The sequence below is a fragment of the Lissotriton helveticus genome, chromosome 3_1 (assembly GCF_964261635.1).
Source record: "Lissotriton helveticus chromosome 3_1, aLisHel1.1, whole genome shotgun sequence".
NCBI classification, from domain to species: domain Eukaryota; kingdom Metazoa; phylum Chordata; class Amphibia; order Caudata; family Salamandridae; genus Lissotriton; species Lissotriton helveticus.
The window spans coordinates 87665936-87691401 of NC_136061.1; the positions used below are offsets into that span (position 1 = coordinate 87665936).

General features: G+C 46.6%; 1 protein-coding gene across 1 annotated transcript in view; it reads left to right on the top strand.

The window, feature by feature from the left end:
- Positions 1-25466, top strand: part of MAP3K2 (mitogen-activated protein kinase kinase kinase 2) — a 404520-nt gene that overhangs the window by 284738 nt on the left and 94316 nt on the right. Inside the window, exon 12 of the mRNA XM_078679280.1 lies at positions 2735-2941. Within this exon, the coding sequence (XP_078535406.1) occupies positions 2735-2941 (207 nt within the window). The remainder of the gene's footprint in view (positions 1-2734; positions 2942-25466) is intronic.

The window sequence follows — 25466 nt, forward strand, 5'->3', positions numbered from 1 at the left end:
TTCTCCAAACCTTTCGCGATACGGCGGGCACAAGACAGGGTGTCCTCTTCCCCCCCCCCTACTCTTTGCGTTCTATGTTGAACCCCTAGCCCAGCGCATCAGAGACCACCCTCAAATATCTGGCATCCTGTTTGGGGGGGGGGCAGCACACAGTCAGCTTATATGCCGATGACATCTTGGCGACGCTCACTGCCCCTCGGCAGTCTGTCCCTGCCTTTTTAGGAGAGCTTGAAGAATTCGGCAGGGTATCGGGGTTTAAGGTCAACGTGGCGAAATCTATGCTCCTACCCCTGGGCCTCCATGAGGGCGCCCCGGCAGATGCCTTTCAGGAGAAGGGGGGGTTGAGGATCCAGGGAGAAATCCCATACCTGGGAATCACGTTAACCCCGTCCACTAGCTCCACGCTCACCCGTAACGACACTAAGCTTACCCTTCAGATGACCACTGCTCTGCAGCGCTGGAGAACGTACCCTCTGTCGCTGTTGGGTAGGGTGGCTGCGGTAAAAATGTCCATCTTGCCTAAAATACTGTATGTCTTTCAAACACTGCCGGCCACACCTCCTTACACCAGGGGGCTACAGTCTGAGATTCAGCATTTTATATGGGGCGGGAAACGACTGAGGCTTCGCCGTGACTTGACCTATCGTCCTCCTGCTGAGGGTGTTCTCGGGATCCCTCATTTCTTGACATATTATCGAGCGGCCCAGCTCCGCTATCTAGTAGAATGGAGCAGACCAGAATCCGAAAAGCGGTAGCTCTTTCAGGACAGGGCTATGGCCCGCCTACCCCTGTGGAAGGTTCCCTTCCTGAAACCAGCTGATCGCCCCTCATATATACAGAGATCTTTGATTACCCGATCAGCGCTGAAGGTGTGGGACTCGGTCGCCTTGCAAAGGAACCTCACGTCCTTCCCCTCGCCTCGGACTCCTCTTTTTGATAATCCCGACTTTCCTCCGGGTGGCGATGCCCGTGCCTTCCCTCAGTGGCGTGTATCGCCCTGCCGCTCGGCAGGCCATCTATTTGATCTTCAGGGCTTTATTTCCTATTCGGATCTGCCTGATTGGTATGAAATCAAGGACTCAAAACGGTTCCAATATTTTCAGATCTGTCATTGGCTGCTCCATCCCGATGTGCGCCCCAGGGCCAGCCGCAAACTTGCGACCTTCGAGAAATGGCTCCTGTCCAAGCACTCTGATCGTAAAATGATCTCTGAACTGTACCCTATGCTGCTCCCGCCAGCATCGCAGGAGAAGTCAGCGGGTCAACGCCGTTGGGAAGCAGAACTAGGCCGTAGTCTAGCGCTAAAGGAATGGCACCATATCTATTATAGGGCTCATCACACGGCACGTAATGTGGGGAGTAGGGAAGTAGCGGTAAAAGTGGCCACTTACTGGCATCTGACATCAGCCCGCCTGCATCAAATCGATCCGGCCCGCAGTTCTGAGTGCTAAAGGGGATGTATGGAAATGGGTACTTTGACTCACCTGCTGTGGGATTGTAGGGAGGTGCAGGAGTTCTGGGACGCAGTTCTTAGGGATGTGGATGCCTCCTTTGCAACAAAGATTCCCCGCTTCCCTGCTTACACCCTTCTTGGATTGCTTAACGCCCTCACCTTCCCACTCAAATCTATACGGGGGAAACAAATGGGGATAGCCCTAGGTGCAGCTGATCATCATATCTTATCTCTCTGGGGCTCCAAGACCCGACCCTCCCATACGGGGCGGTTGCACAATTTATGGTATGTTATCGGTATGGAGCGTATGCAGGCTACCCTTACGGTCTCGACAGCCTCCTTTCAGAAGGTGTCATGGCCGATCATCTCGCTGTTGGCGCAAGAATTTATTGAAGTGGCTTGTCCTAAGTATCTGCGATTGCTGCGAGTCAGAGGCTCAGTCTCCTGCAGAAAGGTCCCCGGATGGGTAATCCACTATACTTCCATTTGAACAAGGCACACCGGTTCCGGGTACTGGGGTGAGAGAGGCGGGGTGTTGGGTTGGGACTGGAAGGGCGGGGGTGAGGGGTGGTGGGATAGGGGCGTTATGGGGTTGGACTTGCTTTTTGTTGGCTACGGCACCACTGGCATACATAGACTGGGGGCAGGTACTCCACTTCTGCCCTGGGTGAGTGTTGGTGGGATACCGAATACACATGCCGGGGCCCTATGCGGCGGTTCTTTAATATACCTGTTGGTGGGGGCAGGTGGTGTCTTTCCCTGATGTACTGTACCGTTATCTGCTTGCATTCATAAAATCAATAAATAAAGTTATCCAAAAAAACAAAAGTACAAACCATGAATGTATCTTCTTTTTTCCTGTGGCTTATGCAGCTGACTGTACCATCTAGACCTCAGGCTTGGGTTGTTTAGTTTTATAGGTGCATTTATACCTATGTATACCTATCCTTCTGATTTCAGTGCAGTTCACTTTTGAGAAACAGATGTATCATTTGTCTGCCATTGCTTCTTGTCCTCTTCTGACTACCAGCTGAATATAAAAATAAAACATGAAGGATGTGGCTAAGTGTAGATGCACCGCATCTATACATAACTTAAAAAAAACTGTCAAGATGTCAGACATCAAGAGCGTCTTCAGGCATTTGAATCTATTGTGGGCTCCACATTTAAAAAGCTAGCAGGTCTTTAAGTTTTTCTCTAACTTTTTTATTTTTCAGTTAAAAGCCTTTTATTCTTTGATGCTGTTTGTGCAAATTATTTTCCAACTTTTCTCCCTTGCAGGCCGAAAAACGTTTCCAAGAGCAAGGAGAACTCATGGCAACAATTTCCGGTCTCCAGTTAGTTTCAGCCCTACCGATCACTCCTTGAGCACAAGCAGTGGAAGCAGTATTTTCAGTCCAGAGTATGAGGATAACCGATTGAGGAGAAGAGGGAGTGACATAGATAATCCAACTCTGACCGTCATGGACATCAGCCCACCAAGCCGATGTACGTATATAGTGGCAGTTAACATATTGACCAAACATTTGAAATTGGTGGTTTGGGATATAAGGATTGAGGCTACTTGTACTATTTCAGAAGGTTTTATGAGCATTTCTAAGGAAAATAATTATAAACACATTTTAAGACTGAAAAACAGTACTTGGTTGCCAAAACGTGTTTTATGTAAATGCTTTAATTAAATAATTTGTATCTAGCATTCCTGGTCTTTTTAAACACTTTCTTTAATTATATAGCTCATCCATTTTGCTGTTCAATGGAATGTTCCACAAAAAAATAAGAAAATAATTGAGGGTAATATAAAATCACTTTTGGGGGAGTTCCATGTGTAACCTTCTTTACAACCTGGTATTTGGTGCCAGTTCGTGCTCTCTCCCTCTTGTGTTTTTAAAAAGATACACATACTTCTACAGAAGTATCTGAAATCTTTTAATAAGTGTTGGGCATTTCTGATTATAGGTTACAAAATAGTGTGATATTTACATTTGTCTGATATCTTGCCAGACCTGCACTGTAGGATCATTGCTGAATGATGAAGGATTTCTTTCTCAGACTCTGGGTTTGATTTCTTAATACATAGAAAAAGCGTATAGCTAACTATCTAGCTATCTACATTTTTCACGTGTGGGCCAGTTTTGTGTAAAATAGGGCAAGCTTTATTTAGTTTACATAGGGCCACACTTCATACCTCATAAGTATTAAAAACAAATCCTGTTTTAACCTTGTGTAATTATCCCCAAGCACTTATTGAGAAGAAAAAGGCCACGGATAATGCAGCACTTTACCACTATTTTTAATCTTTTACCAAACAATAAATGAAAATGCAGTAGAACATAGTTGAGCATTGAATACAAGTATTGCTCACACCTCAGGTTATAAATTTAACAGTGATTATAATGCAAAACCTCTAAAGCACTCAACATTCCCTATTATAGGAACCTGTACATACCACAACTCATGGCCCAGCAGTGCACCCCTCATGACCTCACTCATAACATCACTGATGTGATTAAGTGATATTAAGGGCTTATTAGGGTAATTAAAGAGGTCTGTTGAATTTTGATTATAATGTTGAGCATTCAGTGTTTAGCATTCATTCCAGGTAGTGTGTAATTGTTGTCTACGTTCCCTAATTTCTTTACTCTTGTAATTCTTTTTGTGCCTGTAGTTATGACAAAAATGAAGGAAAAATATTAACAGACATTGCTGTGAGGCTAATGAAGACCTTTCCGACCTTTCCGAGTGCAACTGTTCTCTACCCTTGATTTAAGGGCAGCACAGCTAAAACGACCAGGAACGACCTATACTCTTATCCAATTCTATCTGGCGTCAGTTTAGATATCTCAAGTATATCCCTTTGAGGCGTTGTTCTATTTTGTATGTCTCTTGAGATACAGCACCAATATTGCTATTTGATCACTAAATCTACCAAGTGGATGCCCTAAACATCAGATGTGTCCTCAACATTGAAAGATTCCTACATGTTGAAAAGGCCTCCTACATGTTGAAAAGGCCTCAACGGCTTAAATATCTCTCTGGCTGTGGCATTTGAGCTCAACTGGATGTTAGGGGTACAATAAACCAGATACCTTCTTACAACCGAAAGGCTGGAACATAATGTTTTGTTATGTAAGCATGGCCATATTTTGAGAAGGCCAACCTCCATTGAATAAGGGCTCCACGGGGCTATGAATCCGCCAACAGTGTTGTCATAAGGCTATGGCACTTAATGGTAATAGTTCCACATTGCCTTGACATCCAAATACCAAAGGACAGCCTGAAAAAGAGGCACCTCTGCCCGCCCCACAGGGTTGCAATGTTAAGAGACAACATGTTGCCTGTGTGCTGCATAGCCAAAGGCCTATTTATTTAAGAAGAATGTCACTCCAGATGATCATTCCTTAAAAGAATTGAGACACTAGAGACTGCATATCTCGTCCACAAAGTAACATGTACATATTCCTTCCAAAAATTGCAGCTCTAAGAGACCAAGATGTTCATGTAGTTTGTGTACTAATTTGGTCTTAAGTTCTAAAGACTATGAAGTTATTGGGGTTTGCAGTGTTGTTGGAAACCATCAAGCCATTAATTTGTAAATATCGTAACAAGATTGTAGGCCTGTGCCTTTCAGGCAGCCTCCGATAAAGGCAGTAGTGTAGCATTGAGCCACATAAACAGAAATCTGCATAATGAATTTAAGACAAACGGCAACGGTTGGTATTCCAAGCAAACATAGAACTAATATTGGTTCTCCAGAATTGTATCTTTCACAAATTCACATGCTGGAATCATTTCCTGTCACTGATGTGGAAGTCACGTAGTAACTGTAGAATAGCAGTGCAGAACATAACAGCCAGAAAGGTTTTTAAATAAGTGTCACTATAGTGAAAAGTTTCAGTGTCCAGCCTTTGAAATGAGTGTCCTGACCTCCACTCATCCCAGTGGTCCTCTCTCCTCAGATTTCTAGTGCATGTTATTGGGAAGAAGGTTGCAGAGCTTTGCATATTTTCAAATCGATAAATCACTTTATTCTAAATCCTTCTCTGTGCCTTTCCTTGGATTGTGTTTGATTCAGTCTCTACAACCACCCCTATATCAGGTACTTAAATACATTTTTTGAAGGAAACTTCTTCAAAGACTGTGCGTAATGTGTTAAAATGAGGACTTAACTAATCTTGACATGATGTGCACATATTGCCTCTATCTTGATCACAACCAGAAGACTAAAATGTACAGACATTTTTCTGCTGCTTTCTACAGTGACTGTGAGGTAGGATTGCTGAATTGACTTTAAAAATCGAAACCAAGTGGTCCTCCTGTACAAGAGAAAAATACTTACCAGTGCTATGTGGAGGGTTCTAAAGCACCACAGAAGCATATTCAAAGGATAAATGCTTTGATCTGTAGGAAAAGGTCCAAAAAAGGCTCTAAAAATCACACTGGCCTGCCTCATCTTCAACTTAGCGCCACATATTGAAGAAAAAGCCATTAATACCAACTATGCTCTTTCCAACTTTTCCTAAGACAAACCAGGCAAAATAACTAACAGTTCACCGGTTTACTACACCTTTGGTGTTCTCGTTGACAAAGAGTCTACAATGCCTTGTCAGCGACTGACCTGTTGACATCCATTCTGTCGACTGGTTCCTATATCAGGAAAAGGGTTACTTTTGTCCTCAATTTTGCCAGAGCACATCTCTCCAAGCAAAATACCACCTCATAATCCTGCTGAATCTCTGCAGACTAACCCAGAGGAAAAGTCAGATCCAGTTAATCCTCAGCGTCTCTAGACATGGCTGGAACGTCAGGGCATTTCGCTGGTGGGTCAACACCTGGCAGGCTCTCTGAACACCAGGGCGGACAACACCTGTCAGGCTCTCTGATTGCCAGGGCAGACAAACTCAACCGATGAAGTCCAGCGGATCATGATTGACACTCCATTCGGAGGTAGTGCCAGGTCTCTTTCAGCAATGGGGAGATAACTTCGGTTGGATCTGTTGGTCACTGCAGAGAACTCGCAATGTCAACAGTAATTCTTGCTGTAGTTTCCAAGGCGGCTCTCACTCAGAAACGTTTTTAGTCTCCAGTGGAGCTGAGGCCTCCTGCACACCTTTGCGCCTGATCCATTCCTTCCCGGATTCTCGAAGATCATGAACGACTAGGTCCAAGTCATCCTTGAGACTCTGGACAGGGCTCAGAAAGTTTGGAATCCCAAGTATGGCCATCGATCCACCAATCAGGCTGCCCCTTCGGAAGGATCTTCTGTCGCAGCAGCAGTGAAGGGTTCTCCACCCAAACCTGTCAACGCACTGCCTTCGTGCTTGGAGATTGAGCAGAGACAGTTGACAGCTTTCGACCTTCCACCCAAAGTTTGCAGTGTTATCTTGGCAGCCAAGCGTCCCTCCACTAAAATGGTATACGCCTACTGTTGGGGCAAGTTTGTGGGATTCTGGGTTGATAACCAACTGTTTGTGGGGCATGTCTGAGTAAAGAAGGGAAAGGCTGTGCAGAACTGGACTGTCTCCCCGCGAATCATAATCTGCATCAAAATCTTCTGCGCATTGGCCAAGAAGCACCCCCCTGAGGGCTTGCGTGCTCATTCCACCAGGACCAAGGCTGCGGCCACTGCGTTGGCACACAGAGTCCTGATCCTGGACATCTGCCAGGCAGCAACGTGGGCTTCTCTGCACACGTTCACCAAACACTACTGCCTGGACAGTCAGGTCCAGTGGGGTGGGCACATTGTCTAGTACGTACATATATAAAAAAAATTAAAAAGGATCCTAATACTTTTTTTTAAAGAACTGTTTTATTGCCATTTAAGAAACAAAGTAACATTTCTACATTCTATATATTTTCATATCTGCAGCAATGATGTTATCACAAACTTAGTTTCCATCATTCTCTCTTGCTATCACATTATTTATGCACTTCTGAATCAAGTTATGAGCTCTCTACGGCATTAATATAATGGTTATTTTGTCCAACATGCTCATTGCTTCTAGCTTCACGTTAATGATACCCTTCGCTATGGCAGCGAGTATAAAGGTGAGTGGCTAGGTTTGTTATCAACACTAAACATCACATGTATATTTAGAGCGCGTATGTAACTGCCATATAATAATTCCGAAAATAAAGAAGAGATAAAGAAACATCTAAAGTAAAATAGAATAAAAGGGAACACTAACTCAGCGCATCTACGAACTTTGTGCATAACTAACAACTACACGCCTGCTAGGGTTCGTCCGTTATCTCCATTAACAAAGGCCATGTGGTTAGTGCTACTAGTGGGTCGGGGATCCACCAGAGATGGGGGGAGGAAGAGGGGAATACCAAGAGAGCCCACTATAATTAAGGGCAGGGATCAGCAACAGATGGATCCAGAGAGGCATCTTAGTAGCGTCTTGATATAGATAGGGGGCTATCCCAGTCCTCTCTCCTAGGACTCAATCTCGCCCAAGCTCCAATGCGCGTCAGTTAGTCATTAGGGGTTGTGTGCCTACCCTGGTCTCTCAGAGTCGCTCTTGCTTGCCTGTGTCTCCTGATCCGGTGTGTTGCGTGTATCCCATGCAGTATGTCCACCCACGATTCTGCCAAAGGTTTGCGCCGCTTCGTAATCTTATCCTCCCTTATCAGGGCCTTCTCTGCTCTAGCCCAACGGGACACATCGGTTTCCCAATCTACCACCAAGGGACTTAACGGTGCCTTCCACCTAAGAGCTATTTGTCTCTTAGCTAAGAGGAAAGCCAGATCTACAAACCTGTGACCCATTTGTTTGGTTTTAGATCTCGGCAAGAGACCCAGGAGGCACACCTCCGGGGGGTGTACTAACTTGCGCCCCGTCTGATCTTCCCTACTATATACTACATTCGGCCTGTGTGGGGTAAGCTAAGTTCTATGTAGTATATTGAATTGTAAGAGGTTTAAAGCTGCATTTCTAAACACTTTTTTGGGCCTCGCAGGACCTTTTGCCACTCCTCAGTCAGCTGTCTATTTAGGGTGCCCTCCCATCTTTCCTTCACTCGATGCAAAGGCCGGGTAGTCGTTTCTCTTATTGCTAGGTAAAGCCATTTCACCAGGTGACCCGCCGTACCCAAAGTTACCATTGAATGAAAGACCTCATGAGTGGCAGGTTCTACCGTGCCATCTCCACACTGCTCAGCCAGTGCTCCCCATATCTTATGGTAGTTTAAAAACTGTCCCTGTGGTAAGTCCTAATATTCCAAAAAGTCTTCCAACGGGAGCAGCGTGCCATCTAGATAACCGTCCCCAACCGTCAACACTCCTGCTTCCTCCCAGCCCCGCAACTGACGCTGCTTAAAAGGGAGACCCATCCCTACCTGCGGGAATCCCGTAAGAGTAATACTTGGTGTATAAAGCTGCCTTTCTTTGGATCTCGCTGTGCATCTATCCACATGCCACCCTGGCCATTACCAGCAGTTTGAGGGAGCGCCAAAATGCGATATTTGCCTGTAAAGCTCTCAGGGCTCCACCAAGGGTCACCTCAAAGAGCAAAGTCCCCATACATTTGATCTTCTGGCGACGGTTGAGCACTCTAGGGAGCAAGACCACTTGAGTAGTACTAACCGGCAGTGATAATGTACCAAGCCCTCTCTCCGCAAGCCACCTGGCCAGCCACTGGAGCTGCGCTGCTAAATAGTAGGCTTCATAGTCCGAAGCACCCAACCCACTCCCTGTGAATCGAAGTTGCAGCGTTTGCAGAGATACCCTATTGCGTCCACCATCCCATACTAAATCTCTCCATAAAGTGTCCAAGGGGTGAAACCAACTCCTAGGGATCATCACAGGTAGGTTGACGAAAAAATATAACTATTGTGGCAGCACCACCATCTGTCGCCAAAAGGAGACATTTGCTCGTAAAGCTCTCAGGGCAACACCAAGGGTCCCCTCAAGGAGGTCCAACTGACTGTGGTAAACCTGTATTCCTAGGTACTGGAATGAGGTCGATGCCCATTCCAGGTCTGACGGGAAATCCAACGGTTTGTCAAGGGCAGGGCTCAATGGGAACACACAAGTTTTCGCTTTATTTATACGTAGACCTGAGAGCTTAACAAAATCCTCAAAAATCCTCAATACAATCGGAATCCTGCGTGACCCATTTTGCAGGTAGATCAGTACGTTGTCGGCATATAAAGATAATATATGGTGTATCCCGTCAAGAGCCACCCCAAGGCTCTCACTTTCCAGCCTAAATCGCTCCACTAGTGGCTCCATAGCCAGAGCGAAGAGCAATTGCGACAGAGGGCACCCCTGACTGGTTCCTCTATATATAAATAAGGGGTAGAGACCGTAGCGCCTGTGCGCACCCGTGCTCTAGGAGCCTTATACAGAAGGCGGACCCATTAAGACCAGCCATCTCCCATCTGCATTTTCCCCATGACCGCTAGCAAGAAGTCCCATCTTAACAAATCGAAGGCCTTTTCTAGGTCTACCGCTACTACTACAGTGTCGGGATAGTCCCCCAAGTCATTATGAAACATGACATGATATAACCTCAAATTATCGGATGTGGAGCGTGACAGGATGAAACCGCTTTGGTCTGTATGGACCAGCCTCTGCATCAGTGGTAGAAGCCTAGTCGGCAATGCCGTACTTAGGATTCTAAAATCAACGTTTAACATGGACAGGGGCCATAATTCTGTCGCCTCGGCTACATCTTTCTTTGTCTTTGGTAGGGAAATCACCATTGCTTCGCTAATTGACGCTGGTAATTGCTTCTCCTGTAGCGCGGTCGCATAGACCCCTTCCAACCTCGCGGCCAAGATATCCAGGAAGGAGAAGTAAAATTCAGCCAGAAGGCCGTCCGGCCCATGCGTTTTCCCCGTGCCATCTCCTTGAGGGCCACTCTAATTTTCCCGGCCTTCACCGGCAGTGCCAGCGTGTCTCGGGAGTCTTGGTCTAAACCTCGCAATCCTACCTCTTCTAAGTATTCCATTATATCCTCTCCCCGTAATTCTCCCAGTGGCCCGTAGAGTTTCTCATGGTACTCTCAAAAGGAATCATTAATGTCCGGCGGGGAGCATTTATATGCCCCTCCCTGTCAAGGATACTGGGAATTGGAGTTCCCCTGCTGTCAGGTCTGCTCACGCAGGCCAGCAGCCTCCCTGCTCCACTCCCCTCCACTTGTTGCCGCTCTTGGTATGTTCGGTAGTCCAAAGTCCATAGCCTATCCCATGTAGCGTTACAGAGGCTCCTCACTTTTGTCAGTCGACCCTGCACTGCAGCCCCACCCCTCATCTCGCTATCCAATGCCAAAATCTGAACCTCTAAGGAGTCCTCCCAGGTAATTTCCCGTCTAGCCCCCACTACCTGCCCTAAACCTTATCCTCGGATTATCACTTTAAAGGCGTCCCATTCCATCAAATGGGAGCTAGCAGTGACATGTTTTTCCACAAAATAAGAGGCCATGGCTTCAGAGAGGCTTTGATTAAAGCGGTCATCTTCCAACAGGGTGGGATCTAGGCGTCATAAGGGGATTGGGGCCCTTTTAGTAGTATGTAAATCATACAGTGAAGAGTAATAAGAATATTCTCTTTTTTGATTGTTGTTCAGTCTCCAAACATCTATTAATTCCCACCCCATGATCCAGGTCATGAGTCCCTTAGCCATAGCTGCTGCTACTGTACCTCGTACTGGGGGAGTAGATCTATCCCATCCCAGATCGCATACACGATTAAAGTCGCCCCCCAGGATCAGGTCATAAACCTGATCTCTGTGCGTAAATGCTTCCCAACGCTATGTTTCTGCCATTTAACTTGCCTCTAACCACGACGGATCTCCCCTCTGTATCTATAAGTTTCCGAGATACCTGGAAGGGAACCCCAGGCCTAACCCACACCAGCACCCCTCTTGCAAATGCTGAATAAGTAGTTGCTAATAACTGCCTTTGCCAACGACGTCGCAGCTTAGCCACTTCTACCTCCATAAGGTGGGTCTCCTGCAGCAATACCACGTGGGCTCCCCGCCTCCCAAACCCTTGAGCGAACTGACAATGGTTAGCTGCCCAAACCTACGGAGAAACTGCATTACACTAACCTGCAGTAAATATTTAAGCTCAAAGCCACTGGTGCAAGGACCTAAATAACCGGCACAAAGCCACAGAGCTAAGACCTAAGGGGAGCTTGGCCGTCACCACAGGCATCCAGCAAGTGCAACAGCAAACACCTAGACTGCGCCAGCCGTAATTTGCCTGTCCAGCCCTTATCCAGGGGCGCATCCTGCCTTCGTCACACCCTCTTCATGACCCCATGCAATGCAGGCAAGCACCTACTCCCATACCATTAAAACAGGGGGAAGAGGAGAGCGGCAGTGCAAAAGAGGAGGGTGGTGGGGAGAGAGACAAATTGAAACCTGAAATAACAGCCCATCAATTAGATAATATCATCTGCTGTGTACGGAGTCACAATCGGTAGCTGGACACTCACTGCGGGACACATCAGAGTCAGGTTAATTTGTCATTTTCTTTGATCCTGTGCCGCCGTCCGACGATTACCTCTGGCCCTGTATTATGGCCACCACTGCCTGTAGCGCCTCCGCTCTTTCCTTAGCAGTCCGTGATGGGCTCGGTTTCTTCGAGTTCCACCGCCACTGACTTCTGAACCACTTCCGTGGCTCCCTGACTGCAGGCTGGGGCATCCTCGGGAGCACCTCGTGCTAGCTCTCCGTTTTAAAGGCTTCCAACCATTCCCAATCAGCTGCAGGGTCCTCACAAAAGTGTGTCTTCCCATCTAGCACTATCCGCAGCCTGGCCAGGAACATCACGGCTCATCTCAGGCGTCTGTCCGCCACTGTTTCCCAGGTCGCGCTCCACCGGTGCACTCACGGTTCCACTGCGACCAGGCCTGCCACCTCCCGGGTCAGATTGGAGAATGAAACCTCCAGCACTCCTCTCACATCCACGGGGTCTCTCCCGGCTTAAGTTCGGGGGCCCTCGCTTCGCACGCCAGGGGGGAGGAGGGATGTGCAAATCTGGGCTCTATTAGTCCCCGGTGGTGAGCGGGATTCCCAGCCTTCCACACCACTCACTCCCGCTTATATCGTGGCCGCAGAAGCAGTGAAAATTCCCGTGCCCCCTGCAGGGCCCCGCTGCTCCCCGATTATCCTCTTCGAGGCGAAGCTTTCCGAGCCTCTACAGCCCTCAGCAGAGTCTCGAACAGGCATGGCTTCCCTGTTGCCCTTGAACTCACTTCACAGGGGGACGCACTGCTCCGACGGCAGTTCTGCAGTCCTGTCTCCTCTTGGGAGCGTCCTAGGCCGCCATTTTGTTACTGGCGCAGCATCCGCACCCGCAGCCCCGCGTCCGTCTTTGCTCCTGTCCCGGACCATCCCAGCAGCTTCGCAGGGTCTCCGCCGCCACCAGCAGCGCGCCCCAGGCCTCGGCGGACACCTCGATCTTCAGGATAAGCAGTACGGCTGCCGCTGAGCTCTTTGCTCACACGTCCGCCATTGGTGGCTTCCAAGCCACGCCCCCAAAAGAATCCTAATACTTTAGCAAGAATAAGGGTTTCTTAGGAAATTGTATGCATTCAACACATACTATGCAAAACGTGTAACAGTTACCAAATCTGTACTGTATAGCAGTGCAATACTGTTCATGCTGCATGCCAGTGTATAATAGTTTGTGGGAAGCACTCCGTAAAACCCAAGCCTACATTTAAACCTCCAACTCAATCACCCCCTTATAGGACCACTGCAACAATCTCTCTCAATTATCCAGCAACAAAATCACCACAATTTACAGCAAGTTCATCCCGCATCCAGACCCAACAGGCCTCCACAAATGCCTCCCGACCAGTGCTAACTATCTTGTCCCTCATCACCCCAGAAGAAACTGCTCCATCATAAAGTTCAACCACTCAGGGGCCCCATCGGAGCCCTGCACCCAACTTGCCTAATTTAGAGGACTGCAACTTATCAGCGCCATGTTCACACACATTCTGAATGACTCCACCTCTTCCATAACATTCTCAGATCCTTGGAAATGCACAACTGTCCTCCCATTGCTGAAGAAACCCTAGAACGTGTTAGCCAACTACAAAGTGATTTCCTTGCTACCATTCCCTGCCCAGATCTTAGAGGTAATCATCAACAGGCACATCACAAATACCGCAAAACCCACCAACTCCTTTGAAACGCTCAGTCTGATTTCAGATCTGACGCCAGCACTGGAACTGCCCTCATCACCACCACAGATGACATTTGCATGAATGGACAGGGGAGACACAACGGTATTCCTCTTCCTGGACCTCTTTGCAGCATTTGACAGTCTCTCACCCCTCATCATCCAATGCCTACGCAACTTCTGAATCTAAGGACACGCCCGCCAATGGATTTGATCGTTCCTTACTGGGAGGACCCAGTCAGTCAGCCTGGAATTATACACCTCGGACACCCGTGACTTCATCTGCAGAGTTCTTCAAGGATCCTCCCTAACCTGGCACCCTTCAATGCATACATGTTCCCTCTAGGCAGCATTATCTGCTCCCACAACATCTGCGTCCTCTTCTTTGCCCATGACACGCAACACATTCAAGATATCCATAGTCTTTGTAAGTAATTTAAGAACAGCATACTCTATGTATCTATGCTTTATTGTGTCCTGTGTTGCACATTCATGCTCCCATCATGGTACACACGTGAATTTACAACATACGTAAACGTATATGTAAAAAACAAAGTTGTGACTCATGCACACTTTGTGACGTCACTTATCCTATATTAGTCGGGTGTTGTGCCTTTCAGGCATACCGGGGAGGAACCTCTCCTGTAGTCCCACACTTTTGTGAGAGAAGAGGTATTTGTCACAGCCCATCAGAATCAAATTTAAAACCCGCATTGGCAAGTATTTAGTTATGCAGCACAATATCCTTGGTGCATCATCAACTGTTGCATGGCTAAAATCTTATAATGTCCCAAAGGCGAGACCTATTGCCTATGCCAATGCTTGTTATAAAAGAAGGCATCTCCAAAGTGAACAAAATGTCTAATTGTCTTTTATTGGGCTAGTCTTTAAAATCTTACCTTTGGGAAATGCTGAAATAATGTAGTTATTTTGTGACAGTCCGCTTTTTTACAGACCGTTTTACCAAAACGTGCACGCCCTTTTAACTGAATTGTTGTATACAAATTACATGTTCTGCTTAACTAGTTTCCTTATGCATTTTGTGTATATGTTCGGAATTGTGTTTTTTACTACAGACGCGTTGTTACTCATACAGTTTTGAACACTGGAATTTCACACACAACTTTTTTGCATAACTGTCACGGGTGCTGGGCGAAACCCGAGGCTCTCCACAGCCAGAGAGTCCACTGGCGTGCACCTGCGTTTAACAATAACACTTAAATCATTGTTTGCCACCTAGGTGCTAGTGAACTACCTCAGTAGTGCCTCCCAGTTCAAACCTGAACATTAAATATTCTTAAAAGCTGGCAAAACAGCTCATTAATAGTGGCAAAATCCACCAACACTTATACCTTCCTGTCATGAATCCCTGCTACGTCATCATCACACTAATTCACATGCTCTACGTACTTTTGGTGCACGGACCGCCAACCACTGAGGGTGGTTTACTAAAAATGATGCCATTCTCTACTAGTCTACAAAAGAGTGGTGGGGGGTAGCCAAGCAGGAACACAGGGTCACCACAGCCCAACATTCAAAGCAGATGGTGCCTCCACCGCGTGCCATTTAGGGGAAAACGGATTTGTAAACATGCCGGACTATTGCACAAGTAGGGAACCCAAAAGCACAGAGATTTAAAAAAAACGTAGGTGCCCCCAAACTCACCCCTCCAATAGTGCGTTCTTTAAAACTCTTTTACTCACTTTCAGTTGGAATTACAAACAGGCAGCACACCCATACGTGAATTGGAAAATGTTGCCACATACGCCATACATCTGTACTCACCACTGCCCTGAGGAAAGCGCTCCGCGTTGTCTGTGCTAGTCGAGTGCGGCGTGTCTGCCCCCGCAGCTGCCCAGGGCACCAGGAAAACTCAAACTAAACAAAGTCTCGATCCACAGTCTAGGCACCTCTTCCTCCACACAGAGCGCCGGAGAGGGTTACATATCACCTTTAGCTTGAGTGAAAAAGCTGCACTTATATTTTTTGTGGGCTGTGTTTTTTCACCCCACAAATGTAGATGGTAAATGGAAGGGGGTTAACGAAGGGGGGCAGGAGTGGGTTTTCTTCCTCCGCCTGTTCCCCAGGTGTCTGTGTGTGTCTGCTGTCTGTGCTCCAAGCTGGGTCTACTGCTACTGAGAGGGAAGGAAGGCAGTGAAGGGGCAGTGAAGATTGACTCCGTAGCAGGATTCACTGAACCTGACCCAACTCTAGCCGGTTAACCCTTGCTTCACCACTAAAAGGGGTTTCAGTAGCGCGTTTCCCTTGCGGGACGAGCAGGGAGGGTCTCCGGCCGGCTCCAAAACAATCCGGATCCCCACAGAGAGCTAGAGGGTTCGGGACGCAGTGTCCGGCGAGAGCCTGCCAAACGGAACGAGGAGAGGAGGAGGCGGGAGGGAAGAAAGGCGGAGGCCTGCGCCTGTTTCCCTTGCGGGAGCGAGCAAAGGCACCATCTGGTTTCAAGTTAATTACAAACAGATGGTTTCAAAGCTCGCTGCCGCAAAGGAATCGCCATACGTGCACTAACCCTTGGCGTAGTATGCGTAGTGGGGCTACATGAAGCTACGCAAAGTGGGCGAGAAACTACGCCCACCTACGCACTTCGCGTAGCCCCACTACGCGCCGCCTGCGCCCCTCCCCTACATACCCAATTTCTGCAAATAGTAAAAGAAAAGTAAATAAAAAGCACTTACCTTGTCCTCTGCGTCCCGGGGCTCCCTCTTCTCGTTCGCGCCGTCAACCTGGATACCAATGCGCATGCGCGGCCGCCCGCGCATGCGCATTTCTCGTAAACCTTCCCGACACCTCCACTCATCCAGACTATTACTTGCACAAATCCCAAGCATACATAAAATCAGTCCTAGTGGTTGAGCCTTCTCCTACATTGCTACTTAAGTGTGGAAAGACGTCCGGCTACGCAAGAAGCTGAAAACCTGGCTTTTCGAGTAGTCCCACTAACCCCTAGGGATGGCTACATTCACACCTGCAGAGTGCCTGGATACCCTTCTGGACGGTTGTGTGCTCTACAAATCTGCATAACATAACATGAAATAATAAACATATGTTATAAAATATTTGGCTTTTTTGTTATGATCACACAACTGTTTCAAAAACTGTCTCCTGAAGGAAATTGCTGGGATTATTCTCTGCTGACACTGTTGGAGATCTAGGAGCATCACTTACATTCAAGGAATATTCTTAAGGAAATGTCCTGGTCTTTCAGTTTAACCAAGCTATTGGGCAAGCACCTAAGAGATAACTTATTTCAGACTATTTTACACTTTTACATTATTTAACTGTTGGACGATTTGCCGCTCCTTTTGTAGATTGCTCATTTTTTCAGCCTCTTTGCCATTTGGTAAGGTCCAGTTGCCAGTAGCTATTGATCTAGAATGGCCTGCGCCCCTGCTTCATCCGTCTGGTGGACTAATTTAGGCTACCCTTTCTGCTCTCATCCTTCACATAAGCTAGGCACATCTCTGTGGTTCATAATGCTGCTGTCTATTTTTCTTGCTACTGATTTTGACTGCCTCCCTGTTTGTAATTATTTTTGTGCTCGATTTCCTTTGAAATCATAGCTCACTTTGTTGATTTCACCAAAGTACATTGGGTCTTCCCTCCCTCACTTACATTGCACTTAGTACTTTAACCCCTTCCATGCTCATGACGAGCTGAGCTCGTCATGAGTTGCGCCGCTCGCATGCTCATGACGAGCTCAGCTCGTCATGTAACGCGGCTTTTCGGAAAACCCCGCACAGCGCAAAAAAAGCCGCCGCACACATGCGGTTAATGGACCTGTTAGTATTTGGTCTTGCTTAGAGCTCTTTTCTCTGGGTAGAGGTGAGGCTTCCCCTAAAACTTCTTCATAGTCTGCATATTTTCGTACTCCAGAGGCTAGCCCGTTATCAAGGTCCTCGAGCTAGCATTGAAAGTGGTTGCAGTTCCATGGATGTTATAAATCACAGAAAAGGGGAAATAGGGTCAGGAATGATAAGGGCATAGTATGTGTTTGCCGTGGTCTGGTTCTTCTTTACACTTCACTAGTAATGCTGATAGTTATTTTCCTTTTGGGGCTTCTTCCTCTAACAGTTTTTCTGAAAATTATATTTTTGGGCTGTTTACGTTTGACCCATTCCCCTCTTGAAAGGGTTGAATGTAGAGCTGTGTGTCCTGAAGCGTGATTCTTCTCTTGAGTCTGATGGTAGCTGAACAGCTTGGCAGTCCCCTTGTCATTGTCATTGCACCCAGACCCTCTTACCTTTCTCCAGTAAAGTATAGCCATGAGCACTACTAGGAGCACCAATATAATTAGAACATATCATCCTCCTTTCACACCTGGATTATTCTCATCTCTGCTGTTGCTACATTATTCCTGTATGGATATAAACATCAGTCCTCTGTCTTCCCCTTCTAGTATCCCTGTCGCTCTGTGCAGTCACTTGTTTCTTTGAAAATGAAGGCTCCACCTAGTGACTAACACAATTTGTGTTCCTGTGCTGAACACTCAGAACCACCTTAATGTAAATGTCCTTTATGCCCTTGCCCCTTTCGTAACCCCTCCGCTGCGGGGGTTATTCCCCCGCTGTGCTGGGGTGGAGGGGGGCGCGCACAGCGCCTGCATGCTCATGACAAGCTGAGCTCGTCATGAGGCACGGCGCTCCTGTGCTCATGACGAGCTCAGCTCGTCACAGGTGCATTGGCTCAGTGGAACGTTCAGCACAGGAGAGAAATTCTCCCCGCACCTGAGCGTTCCACGGCTCATGACGAGCTAAGCTCGTCATGAGCATGGGAGGGGTTAAGCCATGACATGCGACTGCTAATTATTTTCTTTTCTAGCTAGCAAATAGTTTTAATTAAAAAACTTTTTTGCAGTGTATTTTGTGTGGGCATAAAATATATTTTTGTCAGGTTTAGTCCTTGTATTTCATTTGTACGTTGTGTACAAATTCCTCTCTCCACATTTTTTTCTTGTAATTTCATCCTATAATTTGTAAACTTTGAGCCTAACAGCATATGCAAAAACGACTGGTTTCGTTCCTGAAATACTTTAACTAACCCATATGTAAACGTGCTCTTGGTGCTTGATACTACTAGTTCAACTGATAATCAGTCATGCTGCGTCCTGTTTTTCAGTGTAAAACATTGGATTGAGTGCACATTTCTCATTCTGTTGCTAGAAACTAGTCTGATGGATTCCTCACCTTGTAAATATTCCCTGGCGTCAGACTGGATCCAAAAACATTTGGAATAATACTCTTGCGTACCAGTAGGTGGCTTTCTGTGGTTCCACACAGATGTCGTTCTCCTCTGGAAGTGATGAGTGGAGCCGCATGTAAGAGCCACTGATGTCAGTTCCTTTCTTTCCGAGCCACCATCATTGCTCTCTGACGAGTCTCTTTTTCTACAAATGTAGGGACAGATATACAAAATTTGGGGATCACGGTTTCCAAATTGCGATTTTCGGCAAATTGCAATTTGGAAATCGCCATTCCTAATGTGTGAAACCTTTCTACTTTTTTAATTAGCGATTCCGAATGTTTCGCAAACCGATCTACCGCATGAATATTAACAAGGTATTTCACAGTTTACGAATCGTTAGGAATGATATCCATTACAGGGATGGTGGCTGGCTGGGGTTAGCAGAGCACCATGTCTGTGATCGCTGTTTAATAAAGAAAAGGTCTATTAAAAAAAAAATATATATATTTTTAAGGCAAACCGGTTTCTTTCTGATGCATTTAAAAAAAGAATCATTTAATAAACGTTTATTTTTTCAAGAGTAGGCTGTGGTTTGTGGGAAATGTATATTTTTTTACATACTCAAAAGGGAATGGGACCCCATCCCATTTACAAATGGTTACCACTACCTTTCAGTTGTCAGTAAAAAATTAATGTTTTGCGACCGTAATTCGGTGGCAAACCATAATACATACCACTGCAAATCAATATTTTGAAAGCATACACTAAACTCGCTCCGTCCAAATACCGACTCGCTAGTCCAAATTGCAAATCGCAATTTGGCGTATGTACATTTAAAAAAAATTTTTTGCAGTCGCAAATAGTCAGTCTGCTAATCGGGCCATTAGAAACCTCCCAAAAAGTTTTGTAGATACGTCTTTTAAATCCAATGTCTTTTAAATCCATTGTGCAAGGAAAATGTCACATCACAAAACCATAGGGTTCAAGCTTGTAGAGACTGTTGAAAACAGATGACTGTGATGGATCCCACAAGGTAAACCTTATGGTGCTTGGGATAGTGAAACACATTTGATGCTTGGGATTGTAACACAACTCCAGGGCCTGCGATGGTTGTTCTCGGATGAATCGAAGGCCATATGGGATCACAATGTGAAATTTTACATTGCCAAGCACCGAAAGACTCCACGCAAATCAGAAGGGAGGTCCTGTTCCTGCAGCAGATCTTCATTACAGTCAGTCACCAGATGTGTCAAAATAAAAGCACAGGAATTGCAAGCATGACTTTGCCACTTCCGCCACTCTCGTACTTAAGAGAAGGTGCGACAGTGTCAATGTACATCTTGGTCTCCATCAGAGCCTCTTCCGAGCTTAGTCCCGATAAAGCCCAAATTCCCAGGTCCATCCAGGTCTTTTAGTAAAGCTATGCGGCTTCTATCTGGTACCTGACCAGCTCTTTTTGGCACAGCTTTGATTCCCAAGGATCAGAGAGGCCACCAGTTGGACTTGTGCAGGCAGGTTCGCCCTGGGTGCCATCATGACCCTTCAAACCTGCTTCGAGTTCTGCACCCGCTCCAGTGTCATTTTTGGTTTTGGCTTCATGACCGGCACAGTTTACTCTACCATTGACGTCTGCGCAGAAACTGTCACGGCCTAAGGAGGAAGCACAGTCTATTGTTCTCTCCAACTCAAAGCCGAACTCATTTGGACCTTGACTGAAGCCATGCTCTGATTCTACTGAGACACGGCCTTCTGGCAATCCAGCAGATTTTAGTATACTTCCCTTACCACGTAACCGGGGCCAAGAACGCCATAATATTTTTGAGACTGACTTGGACAATGGCAATTTTTAAAATGGGGATACATTTTTCCCATAATATACTAAGGAGAATTGGTATGCGAAATTGCAAGATGTTTGTGGCTAGCTTAGACACTGCTCCAAACACCTACCTGGTCTCTCCTCATGACCCTGCGACAGAGAAAAGCCCCATCTTCACTCTGATTATGTGGCGGGTGTTAGAAGTACTTGACCTTCAATTGGTCACAATGTAAATACAAACCAATGTCCTCACAAAGGTCCTCTAGGCAGCTCATACACACACCGAGAACCTCTGTTGCCCATTATGTAACTCATGCCTAGTGTCAAATCACTGCGAACCTTACCTTATGCCTAAGGTGTGGCCTCGCAGAGATGATGTGGGCTGACTCCACAAACCCTTACCTCTTAGTTGTATATGTGAAAACAAGACAAGCAAGAAAAGCTGGGGAGGATGTCCTGGGTGTTTCGGCAATGGAAGTCCCTCTATGCATTCAGTGGTTAAACCTTAAAAAGTAAGGGGCACCTATCAATAAGTGAAGGTGTGTAGGTTAACCCCTTTGTATACCCCATCGTAGGATATAAGTGAATGTCTACCTGAAATCATATGTAGCACACATACAGGTACATCTGGGGGTCAGATGGTGTGAGGTCAAACTGCAGACTCCAAAATGGCCCAGGAATTATAGTTTCTAGGTACCCAAATCAAATACACATTAGTATCATACATGCTTCAACATGGACTGTCTAACAGGAGGGAAACACATAAATAATAACCTGATAGCACAATTGCTATGATGCCGTAGAATACCAATTTGAATCCACTAAAAACACAGCATATAGGGACTTTAGAGACTGTTGATTTCACACTTCCCTAAGCAGGGTTAGTCAGTGTTAGGTTTATAAGTTGTCGCATCACTGACTCTTATTTATCCAGTATTATGGGTGTCTTTGATAGATTCACATGCCTGAATCATTCCCCGTCGTCGAGATGGGAGCCCCGGTAATAGAAAAGTAATGTCCTATAGACATACATAGAGAAAAGTAGGCCTAAAGGCCTTGCCTTAGTAGCCTATCTGTGTCCTTTTGTAAAAAGGACCAAAATCCTGAAGGTAGCCAATCAGCTACCACCTCCCTCTAGAACCTTCCTGCCAGGAGCCTCAGTCTCTCAGATTTTCCACCGCACGTTGTGCTAGGGAGTCCCCACCTGAGCTCTCCTCAGGTTTCTTGTATTTCTCACTTTTTCAACAGAAAACTTGGATTATTTACTTCTACTATGGCTGAACAACAGAAGAAAGGACTATTTAGAGCCTGTTCCTCTTGTGCAAGAAGAGACTGCACATTGATGACAAGCATGAGACTTGTCTCTACTGTCTTTATCCGGATCATTCTGCCAAGGAATGTAGGATTTGCAGAACATTCTCTACTAAAACTCTCAAAGATAGAGAAGGAAGACTGCTCCTCTGGTTAAACAGACTCAAGACCAGAGATGATGATGTGCTGTCCTCGGAGGGCAGTGAAATGGCTTCAGTTTCTTCGAAACTGTCCCTGAAACGGCCAAGGGAGGCTTCCCCTAGCCATTCAGACGTCCCTCACAAAAAGACTACTACCAAGTCTTCTGGGGGTAAGATCAGACACATCTGTGAAGGAGCCGACAACCTTCAAAAAGCCATCGCAGTCTTCGTCGACGACCGCGTCGACGTTTTCTTCACGAAAAACCACATATGTCTCCACGTCGACGATGACGGTTTCGACGACGATGGCGTCGTCCGCCTTTGCAACAACGACGACGACCACTCAATCGTCGACGATGGGTAAGCCACTGTCGTCAATTGTACTGATTAAAAAGCAACAGTCATTTGTTAAAGCTTCGTCGACGTCACCATCGACGACGACGACATCGACGACGACGATAAAACAAAAGACGACGACGCCTTCACCGTCGACGAAGATTCCGTCGACATCAGGTATGTCGTCGACGAAAGCACCGTCGACGCCAAAGTCGCCACCGACAACGAAAGCACCGTCGACGACTAAAACATCGTCAACGAGAACATCTTCGACGGCGAAAATACCGTCGACGACCGCATAGACGACGGCGAAGATTGCGCCGACGACCACACCGTCGACGATCACATAGCCGACATCAGCGACGACGACGAGAGAACCGTCGACGCCCGATAAAAGATCGTCATCATTACCGTCGACGACACCGTCGACAATCTCATCGTCGACGACGACATCGTCGACGCCATGGAAAAAAGCAGAGTTGATTCCATCAAAAATGATCACCAAACTCCCTATTACACCAGAATTAACATCACCCAGTAGGGTTCAGAAACTACCTCCAGCTTGCTTATTGCGAACTGATGAATCTGATGACGACCACTTCGAATAGGCTACCAGTCCATCGGATCTCACTGTCAAATGCCAGAGTACTGACGATGACGGAGATGATGTCATCATTACGGAAGAAACTACGCAGATACAAGAGCATACTCCGATGATATGCCTGCCGGCTGAAATAGTCTCTGACTTGCAATTCTTAATCACAGACTACAAAAAACGATTCCCAGAATCACCAGCGGCCTCTTCCAAAGAAAAGCCTCATGATTCATCCAGACCACATCAATCCCCAAGGTCACGACCACCACCTTTGGTTATGCCGCAGGACAGTGAAGCGGTTCATAACATTCAATCTTCTGAGGAAGAAGAAGATGTTCCTGAGGAAGGAGAGGTTCGAGACGACCTTTCACATAACAGAGACGACGAGGATTACGTCGCTCATTCTCCAGCCACGCCGGAACCCAACACTTCTGGCTCTCCACCAGTGGACATCGGTGGTTTCCACAATTTGATTGAGAGAGCGGCCATTAGATTCCACATGACCATGGAATCAAAGGAAACGGATTGTTTTCTCTATGATTTTAAAGATCCTATAAAGAAATCGGCGAGGTCAATTCCCATAATAGACTACATCTGGGAACAAGGTCAACAACTCATGCAAACGCCTGCTTCTGTTTCAATAGTGGTGCCTCGACTAGATAAAAAGTATAAGGCACCAACATCTGCACCTATTTGCCTTAATACACATCCCAAGCCGGATTCAGTTGTCACCCAAGCCGCTCAAAAGAATTCCAGAAATCCATCTTCGCCACTGTCAGCACCACCAGACAAAGAGGGCAGAAAATTAGATGGCATCGGCAAACGCTTCTCCACAACGTCAGCCATGACGGTAAAGGTGGCCAATGCCATTGCTCTGCTAGGCAGATACAATAGACAATTACCCGAAAACTTGAAGGATGAAGTCCAATCACTCCTTAAAGAAGGACAGATGTCCGCATCGGAGATCATTGATTCGGCTGTGGATGTCGCCATGACAGGCTTTAGACAGCTAGCAGGCGCAGCTGTTTTGCGCAGATAAAGGATGGCTCAAAGCGACGTCCTTCCGTCAAGAAGTACAAACCAAAGTTTTGGACATGCCCTATGACGGACAACATCTATTTGGGGCAAAAATAGATGAAGCCTTGCAGACGATCAAGAAAGACACTCTCAGGACTTTACAATTCAAAACTCAGTCCTTTCGAGGGAACAGAGGACGAGATCAGCCCACATACAGAGGTTCATATCCGGGAAGATCCTCTTACTCCTACAACCAAAATCGCTCACAATATCAGCAGCGCCAGCCACAACAAGGTCGTCAGACCTCCTACGGGAGATCGAACTTCAGGGGAAAATCCCAGAAGAAAACGACCGGCGGACGACAATGACCTATTCCCGCAGACACTCCCCACACCGTCGTGTCCTCTCAAGATTAGAGGAAAATTGACACATTTCCTCCACAACTGGAGATCGATAACGACGGATCGGTGGGTTCTCCAATTAATCCAGCACGGTCACACATTGGAATTCGACTCACTCCCACCGTTAACTCCTCCTCGCAAACTTCCACACAGACACCTTTGTTTGCTTCTACAAGAAATCTCTTAAATGCTGAAGAAGGGAGCAATAGAACGAGTTCCATCCACCCAGAAAGGGAAGGGATTTTATTCCCGCTTCTTTTTAATTCAGCAAAAAAAGAAGAAATGGAGGCCCATTCTCGATCTCAGGGCACTCAATGCCTTCCTAAAGAGCCAATCGTTTCGAATGGCGACGATCCAGGAAATCTTAGGATCCCTAGAGGAAGGAGACTATATGACGTCTTTGGACCTGCAAGACGCATATTACCATATCCCAATACACAATCGCCACAAAAAATGTCTTCGCTTCGAAGTGGCAGGTCAACACTACCAATTCTGTGTCCTACCATTTGGCCTCAAATCAGCGCCACGCATTTTTACGAAATGCCTGGCTCCAGTGGCAGCTTTTCTGAGACAGCAGAATCACCAGGTCTTCCCCTACCTAGACGACTGGCTGGTGAAAGCACCATCTCTCACAGATGCACAGCTGTCTTCAACCGCCTGTCTCAATATTTTCCAGCACCTAGGTTTAACTCTCAACTACGAGAAATCAACCTTGCAACCCACCAGAATTATAACATTCCTGGGGGCGACTCTAAACACCATTTCTTCCAAAGCCTTCCCATCTCAAGAACGAAAGCACAAAAACTGATGGCTCTGGCTACCGCAGTGTCTTCAAAAAGGTCCATCAAAGTCCGAACTTTCAAATCCCTTCTAGGGATGATGTCTTCTTGCATACTTCTCATCCCTCACTGTCGCCTCAGAATGCGCCCACTTCAGGAGGCTCTGAACAAACAGTGGACCCAATGTACAGATTCTTTCGAGGATCACATAGTCATCACTCGACAAATAACCAAGGCTTTGCTGTGGTGGACGACGAACAAGAACTTATCCAAAGGT